Consider the following 13868-nt stretch of genomic DNA (forward strand, 5'->3'; position numbering starts at 1 on the left):
ATCTAGCCAGCCACGTCATAAAATTTTCAACTGCAAACCTAGCTGGCCACAATTTGGCCGTTTAATTGAGGTGTTTAGTTGTGACTAGGGGCTGCAAGTTAACTCTGGGATTAATGCATTAATTATTAATTGTGATTAAAAACAAAAACAAAAAAAGAATCATTTTTGCAGCAGGCATCTCCCGTCTCCTCCAAACATCTCGTCTGTTCTCTTTCACTCCCAATCTGTCCTTGGCGTGATACGGCATCCTTACCCCCCACCTGTGATTCAACATCATCCTTCCACGTGCCAGTCTACTTCAAAGGTGGTCTTCTCTTGGTCCATGGCAGCGGCACTGTTGCATATATGCTGTCTGTGGCCTGGTCTAAAGTTTTCCCTGTGACCCGTCCAGAAACAGGAAGTGATGTCAGAGGAAGTACAGCAGGACGGGCCAGAAGGAAATCTGAACAGGCTGAAGACAGCGTATGTGCAATGCCACCACTGCCAGTGACCAACAGAAGACCACTGTTAAGGCAGACTGGCAGACTGGCGAGGAGAGGGGATCGATAGGGGGGAAGATGCTGAACCTCGGATGGGGGGGGGGGGGAGGTGAGTGAGCTGCAGACATGCAAGCAGAACTGGAGGGGCCACCAGTGGAAGCTATGACTGAGGCAGTGAGCTCCGGCAGCCATAAGTAAAGCTTGGACCTGCTTATCACCAAGTTTGCGTCGCTGATCATGGGGGTGGAGAAGAGGGAGGGAGGGAGGGAGGGAGAGAGGGAGAGAGGGAGAGAGAGAGAGAGAGAGAGAGAGAGAGAGAGAGAGAGAGATAATGGACCCAAGGAAAGAAAGAGAGATAATGGACCTGGAGGAAGAAGGACAGGGAGGAAAGGCTGAAGGGAGTGATGCTGGATCTGGGAGTGGGAGGGAGGGAGATTATCAGCCCTTTAAGGAAGAAAATGGGGATAGATTTTGATAAACCGCCTTTCTGTGATTACAATCAAAGCACTTTATATATTATATAATACTTATTTTATACCTGGGGCAATGGACTGACTTGCCTAGAGTTACAAGGAGCTGCAGTGGAGGAGTGGCCTAGTGGTTAGGGTGGTGGTCCTGGGGAACTGAGGAACTGAGTTCGATTCCCACTTCAGGCACAGGCAGCTCCTTGTGACTCTGGGCAAGTCACTTAACCCTCCATTGCCCCATGTAAGCCGCATTGAGCCTGCCATGAGTGGGAAAGCGCGGGGTACAAATGTAACAAAAATAAAATAGATACTATTGGAGATTCTACATGGAATGTTGCTACTATTGGAGATTCTACATGGAATGTTGCTATTCCACTAGCAACATTCCATGTAGAAGGCTGCGCAGGCTTCTGTTTCTGTGAGTCTGACATCTTGCACGTAAGTGCAGGACGTCAGACTCACAGAAGCAGAAGCCTGCGCGGCCACATTGGTGATCTGCAAGGGCCGACTTCTACATGGAATGTTGCTAGTGGAATAGCAACATTCCATGTAGAATCTCAAATAGTAGCAACAGTGGAGGAGTGGCCTAGTGGTTAGGGTGGTGGACTTTGGTTCTGGGGAACTGAGGAACTGAGTTTGATTCCCACTTCAGGCACAGGCTTCTCCTTGTGACTCTGGGCAAGTCACTTAACCGTCCATTGCCCCATGTAAGCCGCATTGAACCTGCCATGAGTGGGAAAGCGCAGGGTACAAACGTAACAAATAAATGTATATATAAATTAAAAATAAGTAAAATACATTTAAGTGTGCGATTAACTGCAATTGACATTTTAAACTACACGATTAATCGCTATTCGAAATTTTAATCAAAAGGCAGCTGTAGTTGTGACCAAAGTTGTTAAATTTGTAACAAGCCATTACAACCACAGAACAAAACTTAAATTTTTAAATCTTTTCTTACCAAAAGAAGAATGATACTCATCAACAGGAAAGAGCCAAGCGAATGTAATAAAAGGCCAATAGAGTCCCTGACGTTCTGCGGAAGGGAAAAATGTAACATTAATAAAGAAACCTCTGCGTTGTGCAGTACGAGGGGTTCACTGTCCTGCTGAACTTTGGGGCTCTTTATCTACGTAGCGCTAAAAAGCAGCCTGCACTGTCCACAGCACAGGTCTTTCCTTCGCACTAAGGGGCCCTTTTACTAAGCCACGTATGCGCCTACGCGTGCCAAACGTGCGCCAAATTGGAGTTACCGCCTGGTTACCGCATGGCCCTTTTGGTATTTTCAATTTTGACGTGCGTCTGCTACGCGCACCGGAAAAATATTTTTGTATTTTCTGGCGTGCGTAACGGACGTGTGCCAAGTGGCATTTGATGCATGTCGGTCATTACCGCCCAGATTCTTTACCGCTAGGTCAATGGCTGGCTGGAAGGTCTCAGACCCAAAATGAACGGGCGGCAATTTTGATTTTGCCGCACGTCCATTTTCAGCAAAAAAAAGAGGCCTTTTTTAAAGGTGCATTAAAATGGATTGGCGCGCGCCCAAAACCCGTGCCTACACTACCGCAAGCCATTTTTCAGTGTGCCTTTGTAAAAGGACCCCCCCCCCTAAGGCTACATTTAGGGCTGCTGGTAAATGGCTGATTTTGACATTTCCGCAATACTGCATGACTGTTAGTGCGTGAGCAGTTACCGACACGTGGGGCCATGGGGGCACGGGCCCCGTAGATTTGGCCCTGCTCCCCCCCCCCGCTGCCAACCCCTTCGACCCCCCTCCTGCCGCCAACCACCCCCGGCGCCGTCGGGTACTTTTGCTGGCGGGGGTCCCCAACCCCCGCCAGCCGAAGTCCTCTTCTCCGGCGCGGCCACATTGCTGATGTGCAAGGGCAGGCTTCTGTTTCTGTGAGTCTGATGTCCTGCCCTAGCTTTAGAACCTCACTTAACCAGTTAGCAATCTGAATATGGCTGTTAATCAGTTAAGTCCTGACTCCTCCAAGGCTCCGTCCACAGACTAACTCGACGCTAATCGGACAGGTGCAGGGGTGGTCTGCAGTAATATTCAGCGGCACTCTCTGGTTAAGCGGTGCTGAAGATCACCACTTAAGCAGTCAAAAATGATTTAACTAGGCAGGAGCCTCTCCTGCTCAGCAGTGGCGTAGCTACGTGGGGCCACGGGGGCCTGGACCCCCCCCCCCCAAATTTCATACAGGCCCTGGGGGTCCCCAACCCCCACCAGCTGAAGCCTTGTTCAGCGCCGCCACGTTGCTTGCCCTGCTCTCTCTTCCTCCTTACGTCACGCACGCTTCTTTAAGTGAAACTGAGCATGCTGCTGTGGGGTGCGGCAGGGCGGAAGGGGGAGTGACAAGGCGGTGGAGGGGGGCAGCAGACTAAAATGTGCCCCCCCCCCACCTCGGGCTCTGGCCCCCTCCCACCGTGAGATCTGGCTACGCCCCTGCTGCCCGGTTAAATTGCTTTGAGTTTCAGCGTGCTTGTCTGACATTGCTGTCTGGATGTCTCAACGCCACCTGAAATTAAATATGACCAAAACCGAGCTTCTCATTTTCCCCCCCAAACCCACCTCCCCGCTCCCCCCGTTTTCTATTTCTGTTGATGGCTCTCTCATTCTCCCTGTCTCCTTAGCTCGAAACCTTGGGGTCATCTTTGACTCTTCTCTCTCCTTCTCTGCTCATATCCAGCAGATTGCCAAGACCTGTCGTTTCTTTCTTTACAACATCCGTAAAATTCGCCCCTTTCTTTCCGAGCACTCTACCAAAACCCTCATCCACACCCTTGTCACCTCTCGTTTAGACTACTGCAATCTGCTTCTTGCTGGCCTCCCACTTAGTCACCTCTCCCCTCTCCAGTCGGTTCAAAACTCTGCTGCCCGTCTCGTCTTCCGCCAGGGTCGCTTTACTCATACTACCCCTCTCCTCAAGACCCTTCACTGGCTCCCTATCCGTTTTCGCATCCTGTTCAAACTTCTTCTACTAACCTATAAATGTACTCACTCTGCTGCTCCCCAGTATCTCTCCACACTCGTCCTTCCCTACACCCCTTCCCGTGCACTCTGCTCCATGGATAAATCCTTATCATCTGTTCCCTTCTCCACTACTGCCAAATCCAGACTTCGCACCTTCTGTCTCGCTGCACCCTATGCCTGGAATAAACTTCCTGAGCCCCTACGTCTTGCCCCATCCTTGGCCACCTTTAAATCTAGACTGAAAGCCCACCTCTTTAACATTGCTTTTGACTCGTAACCACTTGAAACCACTCGCCTCCACCTACCCTCCTCTCTTCCTTCCCGTTCACATTAATTGATTTGATTTGTTTACTTTATTTATTTTTTGTCTATTAGATTGTAAGCTCCTTGAGCAGGGACTGTCTTTCTTCTATGTTTGTGCAGTGCTGCGTACACCTTGTAGCGCTATAGAAATGCTAAATAGTAGTAGTAGCAGAGTATCGGGCAGATATATAATAACATGCTCCTGTATCAATAAAATACAAATATAACGCCCTGTTTACAAAGGTTTGCTAGTGTTTTTAGTGCGCAGTAACCGTGTAGATGTCCATAGGAATATTATGGGCATCTACAAGGTTAGTGTGCTAATTTTTAGCATGCGCTAAAAACGCTAGCGTGCCATTGGGGTCCTTTTTACTAAGCTGCATAGGCACGTATGCCCATCCTACGCATGTCAGTTTTGAACTATCGCCTGGCTCCCGTGTGGCCTGGACAGCAATGTCAGTTCTTACGCGTGTCCACTAAGCGTGCTGGAAAATTTCCGGTGCGTGGCGCTAACCGGGCGGTAATCAGCATTGTACGCGCGTAGACCATTACCACCCGGTTAACGCACGAGAGCTTACCACTAGGTCAATAGGCGGCGGTAAGGTCTGAGACGAAAATGGATGCGCGCCAATTTTTATTTTGCCGCATGTCCATTTTCGGCCCCACCCCCCCAAAAAGACCTTTTTTGCAGGCGCGCTGAAAACTGGACTTGCGAGTGTCCGATACACGCGTCTACGCCAGCGCAGGCCATTTTTCGGCGCACCTTAGTAAAAGGACCCCTTTTTCTGCAACCAGAGCCCATAGTATCAAATCCAGTCATCATATCAGTGGCGTAGCTGCGTGGGGCCTGAGGGGGCCTGGGCCCCCCATAGATTTGGCCCTGGCCCCCCTGACGACCATCCCCTTGAACCCCCCTCCTGCCACCAACACTCCCCCACCGTCGCCGCCGCATCAGATACCTTGTTTGCTGGCGGGGGTCCCCGAAGCCCGCCAGCCGAAGAGAGTCTTCTTCAGCGCCGGAGTAGCGCCTTCGTTCAACGAAGTTCCTGGTGCGATCAGCTGTTTCTGACGTCTTACGTCCTGCACCGTACATGTAGCCCCGTGCAGGACGTAAGGCGTCAGAAACAGCTGATCGCACCAGGAACTTTGTTGAACGAAGGCGCTACTCCGGCGCTGAAGAAGACTCTCTTTGGCTGGCGGGGTTCGGGGACCCCTGCCAGCAAACAAGGTATCTGATGCAGCGGCGGGGCGGGCGGCGGCGACGCAAGGTTGGTGGCGGGAGGGGGGTTCAAGGGGGTCGTCGGCAGGAGGGTCCAATGTGGAGGCTGCGGCGGCTGGGGGGGGCGGCGAAACAGTGCCCCCCCACCTCGGGCTCTGGCCCCCCCCTTCCAGCGAGGTCTGGCTACGCCCCTGCATCATATACTCTTGCATTTACCGAAATGCAAGTGCAATACCAAAGCTACAGATGATCCTGTCTCTATGGAGAAAAAGATTAATAATTCAGGTGCTACAGAAATATCTTTGTATTCAAAGTATGAGCTACAAATAAAACTCTTTTTTTTTAATTTATATTTTTATTGCATTTAAATTACATTTAGTCAAACAACTTAAATGTCAAGAAAAGGAAACATAAATTTCAATCAATTATATAGAACAAAGGAAATAGTACAACACTTTTAGACCACAAATTCTAGGTTCTGGATGAGAAACAAGGAATAAAGTTAAAAAAAAAAAAAAAGGAAAAACTTTAAATCTAAAAGTGGATACTGTGCAAAACGCTCACAGCCGAATACAGTGGCTTTCCTAGGCTGGCTGACACCCGGGGCGGATCGCCGATGCGCCCCCCCCCCCCCCCGGCGAAATTACACCCCCCCCGGGTGCAGCGCGACCCCCCCGGTGCATTTTTACCTGCTGGGGGGGGGGGGGTGCTGCGCGCCTGTCGGTTCCGAGTCCGCTCGTTCCCTGCTGCTCCCTCTGCCCTGGAACAGCAAGTAACCTGTTCCGCGCAGAGGGAGCAGCAGGGAGGGAACGAGCGACTCGGCCAACAGGCGTGCACCCAGGGCGGACCGCCCCCACCGCCCCCCCCTCTTGGTACGCCACTGGCCGAATATCAGCGTTACCAACCTATTGAACTTTCTGGTTTTGAGTTCGACTACTTTCTCTAGCGCTAATAAAAGCTTTAATTTTTTTGAGGGTCAACAAACATATATGTAACAGAATCTAAAGATACAATGCATCGACATGGAAGTTTTAACACAAATAGACCCCCTAAAGCAAGGGTTCTAGGCCTAAGACTCATAAATTCTTGTCTCCGCACTTGAGCACCTTTGTTTAAATTGGGATAAATGCGAGCTTGTTCCCCTAGAAATTTTTCATTTAAATGTTTGAAATATAATTTGAAAACCTTATTTCTATCCAACTCTAACGCAAGCGATACCAAAAGGGTTGTCCTTTCTGTTACAGTGTCCAAAGAGTTCTCCCAAAAATCTGTTAAATTTAATTCAGGTTGATTCTGGGCATCCAGGGGGATAAAACTCTTTTTTTTTTTTTAAAGGCGATCCTGTTTATCAGAAAGTTTTACCACTGAAAATATTATACCCTGTACCTGCAATTTTGAAATAGTGGACTTCTACTTTATCTGGTCCATGGACATGTGTACAATATTGAAGTAAATATGAAACAGCTTACCATGACAACATTGTCCAGGAATGCAATTAATGCATAGACAGGGATGAAAGCCACAACGATAAGGACATATTTGTCCCACATGAAAATTGTTCGGCCAATTAAGTGGGGAATGAAGGATGCCTGGATTGATGGAATAAAAAGACAAAACCATTAAGAATAGGGACATTATAAAATGTGCATTCAAAAACGTTTGTTCAAGGCTTATTTCATCTCTGCATGAATAGAATCTCTATCTAATACAGTGCTTCTCAACCTAGTGGGGCAGACCGAAGGTCAGTATCCCGTTTCCAGCAGTGGCCACTCCAGGTCACAAGTACCTGGTAAGATCCCAAAACAGTACAATACATTTTATGCTGCTTATCCTAGAAATAAGCAGTGGATTTTCCCAAGTCCTTTTTAATAATGGCTCATGGACATTTCTCTTAAGAAGACAGCCAAACCTTTTTAAAACCCTGCTAAGCTAACTGCTTTTACCACATTTTCTGGCAATGAATTCCAGAATTACACGTTGAGTAAAGAAATATTTTCTCCGATTTCCTTTAAATTTACTACTTTGTAGCTTCACTGCATGCCCCCTAGTCCTTGTATTTTTGGAAAGCGTAAAAAAGCGATTCACGTCTACCCTTTCCACTCCACTCATTTTTTTTTATAGACCTTTATCGTATCTCCCCTCAGCCATATTTTCTTCAAGCTGTAGAGCTCAAGCCGCTTCAGCCTTTCCTCATAGGGAAGTCATTTTTGTCGCCCTTCTCTGTATCTTTTCTAATTCCACTAATTCCTCGGCACACACCTAGCCAGTCAGGATTTTAGGATATCCACAATGAATACACATGAGAGAGATTTGTACATAGTGAAGATAAGGCATGTAAATTTATGTCATGCATATTCATTACAGATATCCTGAAAACCTGACTGGCTGGGTGTGGCCCGAGGAGTGGGTTAAGAACAGAAATAGACCATTTTTCTGCAGCTTTTACAGATTTCCTACAATAGGTGCTCATTCAGAATTGAAAATGATTTTCACTAGCTGTGCATGACTTTGCTTATGTTCTTTCACAATCTAGGCAAGAACATTTACACCAGCATTCTATCAAGAAAGGTAGGGGGGTCTACGTTTTACACAAGGGGTTCTCAACTCAGTCCCTTGAAGCACATCTAGTCCTATCAGGTTTTCAGGATATCCACAATGAATATGCATGAGATAGATTTACATATCATAGAAGCAGTGCATGCAAATCTATCTCATGCATATTCATTGTGGATATCCTGAAAACCTGATGGGACTAGATGTGCCTCAAGGACCTGGTCGAGAAGCCCTGCTTTAAAGAATAGGCTCAAACTAGATGCGTTCCTGGTGCCTGCAATTAACATTACGCTCCACGCGGGGAATTTTAAAAAGCTATTTTTTTTTGCACGTAGGTGGCTGCATATACATGTAAATGGCGCCTTACAAACTTCTGACCAGTATAAAAATTGTAAGCTCATTGAGCGGGGACTGTCTCTCTATGTCAAATGTACAGCGCTGCGTGCGTCTGGTAGCGCTATATAAATGCTATTAGTAGTAGTAGTATAAAAATATATGCAATGAGAAGACGGAGCTTACTTTGCCGACAGGCGTGTGTACAAGCACTGTTCCCCCTAAGCTGAGTGGCAGTCCTCCCACTGCATTGCTGCCAGTAATGCCCCTCTGGTTTTGCTGGCGAGGGTCCCCAACCCCCACCACCTGAAGCCTTGTCCAGCGCCGGTCTCCGGTGCCCCCCCGTATTGCCTGCTCCGCTGTCTCTTCCCCTCACATCCAGCACGTTCCTTTTAGTGAAACTGAGCAGGCACAATTTCACTAAAAGGAGCGTGCAGGACGTGAGGGGAAGAGAGAGCAGGGCAGGCAACGCGGCGGCGCTGGAAACCGGCGCTGGACAAGGCTTCAGCTGGCAGGGGTCGGGGATCCCTGCCAGTCAAGTTATTTGCTGTGGCAGTGGGTGGGAAGCGGCAGGGCGGCATGACGGCGGGGCGGCAGACCAAAATGTGACGCCCCCCCCCCCCCACCTCAGGCTGTGGCTCCCTCCTACTGCAAGGCCTGGCTACACCCCTGGCGTGCGTTAATTTTTACCTTATTAAACAGAGCCCTTATTTTCTTACGTTCAAATACATTGATATCCTGAAAATTGCTCTCTGTCTCAACGCTGCTTAAAATTTGTGTGGTCTTTCATTGCATTCATACTTTTAGCCAGACTGGTGGGGGGGGGGGGGGGGGGGAATAAGATGTTTCAATTATATTTACAAATCTATGTATGCTTTTATTTCCTCGTTGAAATTTCATCTGTAGACAAAGCAGCTGCAAAGCCCGTGGCTGCTTCGGACACTTTTCAAAGATGCCTAAAGCAGGTTTGAGAACTGTCCCCTCTGTATGTGGGGAAATGGGACTGTTCACCATGAAAGAACTAGAAAATCCAAAATAGAGGGTTGTAGGGTTTACTCTTGTGAACGTACTTCAGAGATGTTGATATGGTCCCCTGCAGTGATCAGCCCTAGCTGTGCCTGAGTTCATCTCGTTTTCCAAGCGTGAGATCTCCTTCCCCTTCCACTTACCATCATGAAGAGAAATGACCAGCAGTCGGGACTTCTCACACACTTGCGAAATACGAAGGAAATTACATATGTCACTAGAACGCTAACTAGTCCATAAATGGCTAAAAAGACAATCTAGAAGGAAAACAAAAAGAGACAGCACTTAGCATCCCGAAGGGCTGAAATTAACAATACTGGTGGGGTCTTTGTCAGACACTTTCATATTGGTATTTCGTACTGGCTTTAATCCTATAGATATTTACATATGTGGCCTTGAAAATGATACAAATGGAACCCCCCCTAAAAATGCATAAATTCCTTCGTATTTTACTGACATTTATTTGCATATCTGTCATTTGATTTGTTTCGAAAACTGCCTAGGTTTGGAAGTGGAGTGGAGGAGTGGCCTAGTGGTTAGGGTGGTGGACTTTGGTCCTGGGGAACTGAGGAACTGAGTTCGAGTCCCACTTCAGGCACAGGCAGCTCCTTGTGACTCTGGGCAAGTCACTTAACCCTCCATTGCCCCATGTAAGCTGCATTGAGCCTGCCATGAGTGGGAAACGCAGGATACAAATGTAACAAAAATAAAATAGATACTATTGGAGATTCTACATGGAATGTTGCTACTATTGGAGATTCTACATGGAATGTTGCTATTCCACTAGCAACATTCCATGTAGAAGGCTGCGCAGGCTTCTGTTTCTGTGAGTCTGACGTCCTGCACGTACGTGCAGGACGTCAGACTCACAGAACCTGCGCGGCCACATTGGTGATCTGCAAGGGCCGACTTCTACATGGAATGTTGCTAGTGGAATAGCAACATTCCATGTAGAATCTCCAATAGTAGCAACAGTGGAGGAGTGGCCTAGTGGTTAGGGTGGTGGACTTTGGTCCTGAGGAACTGAGTTGGATTCCCACTTCAGGCACAGGCAGCTCCTTGTGACTCTGGGCAAGTCACTTAACCCTCCATTGCCCCATGTAAGCCGCATTGAGCCTGCCATGAGTGGGAAAGCGCAGGGTACAAATGTAACAAAAATAAATAAATAAAACATTAACACCACTGGTTCTCACCCTCTTCTGGAAGCAGACCTGGTCAGTCACGTTTCACGATATCCACAATGAACACATATGAGATACATTTGCATACACTGGCTCTCCAAAGCATGGAAATGTATCTCATGCATATTCGTTGTGTCAATCCTGAAAACTTGACCGGCAAGGTGTGTCTCTGGGACTGGCTTGGAAAACACTGAGTTAGTTAGTGACTTGTAAGTCCCAAACTCAAAAAAGGTTAAAGAGCAATTGGGTACTTGGGGTAGTGGAAGATAAAGGGGTCAATTTTTAAAGTGATTTAAATGGCCAGAAAAGACTCCTGGCCATTTAAATCGCTTGTCCAGGGAGAACTGGATATACTCAATGGCCCTATACCAGGGGCGTAGCCAGTCATCGGCAGGAGGGGTGTCCAAAGCCTGAGGTGAGGGGGCACATTTTAGCCCCCCCCCCGTGCCGCCGACACCCCCCTGCTGCCACCACCACCACCACCAACAACTTTGACCCCCCCTGCCGATGCCCCTCTCGACCCCCCCCCTCCCGCCACCAACCCTCCATCACCGTCGCCTACCTTTGCTGGCGGGGGGACCCCAACCCCTGCCAGCCGAGGTCCTCTTCTTCCTTCGTTCTGTTTCTGAGTCTGACGTCCTCAGAAACAGAACGAAGGAAGAAGAGGACCTCGGCTGGGATCCCCCGCCAGCAAAGGTAGCAGATGGCGACGGCAGATTGATGGGGGGTTGGCGGCGGGACAGTTGTCGAGAGAGTCGTCAGCAGGGGGGGGTCCAGGGCCAAATCCACAGGGGCCCAGGCCTCTGTGGCACCACGTAGCTACGCCCCTGCCCTATACTGGATAGTGCAACCAAAAATATCCGGGCTCCTTTTCCTAAGCGGCAGTAAGCCCAATGCGGGTTACTGCTCGCTATACAGAAGTACCACTGGGCTACCGCCGCAGCCCGGCAGTACTTCTTTCCCCTAGCGCGTCGTCATTTCCAGCGCTACAAAAATGTATTTAATTTTGTAGCACTGGAGCGTACCTGGCCATAATCGGGCAGCGGTTACTGCCGGGTTAACACGGGAGCCCTTACTGCCACCTCAATGGGTAGCGGTAAGCGTTCCCCCCTGAAATGGCCACACAGCAAGTGCTTGACTTGCTGCACAGCCATTTCCTGCAGGAAGGCGAGATTTCCTTTTTACCAGCTACGGTAAAGAGGGCCTCGATGCACATGTAAAACACGCGCTGACTCCAGTGCCAGGCCCCCTTTTGCTGCAGCTTGGTAAAAGGGGCCTTAAGTACATAAGTATTGCTATACTGGGAAAGACCAAAGGGCCATCGAGCCCAGCATCCTGTTTCCAACAGTGGCCAATCCAGATCACCAAATACCCGGCAAGATCCCCAAAAAGTACAAAACATTTTATACTGCTTATCCCAGAAATAGTGGATTTTCCCCAAGTCCATTTAATAACGGTCTATGGACTTTTCCTTTAGGAAGCTGTCCAAACCTTTTTTAAACTCCGCTAAGCTAACCGCCTTTACCACATTCTCTGGCAACGAATTCCAGAGTTTAATTACACGTTGAGTGAAGAAAAAGTTTCTCTGATTTGTTTTAAATTTACTACATGTAGCTTCATCGCATGCCCCCTAGTCCTAGTATTTTGGAAAGCGTGAACAGATGCTTCACATCTACCCGTTCAACTCCACTCATTATTTTATAGACCTCTATCATATCTCCCCTCAGCCGCCTTTTCTCCAAGCTGAAGAGCCCTAGCCGCTTTAGCCACTTAACTGGCTATGATTTTGTTTTTTAATCATTAAGGGGTATTTTTACAAAGCTGCGATAAAAAGTGGCCTGCCGTAAGTATGGGTGCGTGAAAATTGCCATGCGCTAATAAAAAATACTGGCGTGCAGCGATTTACTGCCTCAGCCCTTACCACCTCCTATTTAAGGGCTCGTGCGCTAACCCGGTGGTAATCGGACAGCGTGCGCCAATGACCGCCGGGCATGCCTACTCCCCGCCCTTCGCGCAAAAAAATAGAAAAATATTTTCTAGCGCAGGAAATGCTGCACAGCAAACACAGGAACTCCCGCAGGGTGCCACAGTGCGCCACGCGGTGGCGCTGTTTTGCCACGCGCTAACTGCACGGTAACCCTACCATGTCTTTGTAAAAAGGGTCCCAAAGTTTTTAGTGATATTTTGCAAACAAACAAATTTGTCATACAACAGAATCATGCCACTTTGTAATTCCTAACCACAACCTTATGGAGTACGTTTACTAAGGTGAGTTAGCTTTTCTAATGCACCTTTAAATTTAAGGCGTGTTAAACACTAATGTGCCTGTACATTTCTATGAGCACGCTAGTGTTCAATGCACATAAACCATAATGCACCTTAGTAAACATAGGAGATAGTTTCTAAGCTGCGTCAAACTTTTTATTTATCGATTGTGTTCCCCCCGACCCTATACAAAACCTTCCTCCTCCTTCCTCCTCGTAACGTATTCAGTAAGTAACATATGACCTGGGTTTGCTTGCTGGTGTTAACCGCCTATGTTTAATCGGCTGTGTATGCCTGGACATTCAATGTCGATGTCCAGACGGTTCTACTGTTTTTTGTTGAAAACTCCAACCGTTGTTCTTTTTGCCAGAATCAGTGGCGTTCCTACGGGGGCTGACACCTGGGGCGGATCGCCGATGCGCCCCGCCCCCAGGGTGCAGCGCCTCCCCCGGATGCAGCGCGGACCCCCCCGGCGAAAGGACACCCCCCCGCCAAGGAACCCCCCCGGGTGCACACCGCTGGAGGGTGCCGCGTGTGCCTGTCCTCCGTTGTTCCATGCTTCGTCTGTTTCCCACGAAGCATGGAACAACGGAGGACAGGCACGCACGGCCCCCCCCCCCCCCCCAAGCGGCGTGCACCCGGGGCGGACCGCACCCTACCGCCCCCCCCCCCCCCCCCCCAGGAATGCCACTGGCCAGAATTTCTTCTTAATATTTGCTCCAACTATAGCTACAGCGCTCTTGAAAGGAGCATTTATTCTGTTTAGAATTACCAGGCTTGGAAGCTTTGAGGTCTGTGGTTGATAAAGCATCTGTTTTATCACAAACTATGAGAGAAACATCCAAGTGTTATAAGGCTATTTCTATATGCGCCGTCAATGGCCTCATAATTAGTGCGTGGCCATTACTGCCAGAGTCCTTACCGCCACCTATTTAGAAGCTGGTAAGGGCTCTGTGCTACTTGTGCGGTAACCGGGCAGTGTGCGTCAATGTGCCCACGCTGCCCAATTACAGCTGGACCCGCCTACTCCCTGCACTTGCGCTAGAAAATAAAAATGATTTT

General features: G+C 48.6%; 1 protein-coding gene across 1 annotated transcript in view; it reads right to left on the bottom strand.

Annotated features, from left to right (window-relative positions):
- LOC115472576 (ATP-binding cassette sub-family A member 9-like) overlaps positions 1-13868 on the bottom strand; it is a 200452-nt gene that overhangs the window by 40523 nt on the left and 146061 nt on the right. The window contains exons 24-26 of the mRNA XM_030206869.1: positions 9504-9617; positions 6918-7037; positions 1908-1982 (exon numbers count right to left, since the gene is read on the bottom strand). Coding sequence (XP_030062729.1) covers positions 1908-1982; positions 6918-7037; positions 9504-9617 — 309 coding nt within the window. The remainder of the gene's footprint in view (positions 1-1907; positions 1983-6917; positions 7038-9503; positions 9618-13868) is intronic.

The sequence above is a fragment of the Microcaecilia unicolor genome, chromosome 6 (assembly GCF_901765095.1).
Source record: "Microcaecilia unicolor chromosome 6, aMicUni1.1, whole genome shotgun sequence".
Lineage (NCBI taxonomy): Eukaryota > Metazoa > Chordata > Amphibia > Gymnophiona > Siphonopidae > Microcaecilia > Microcaecilia unicolor.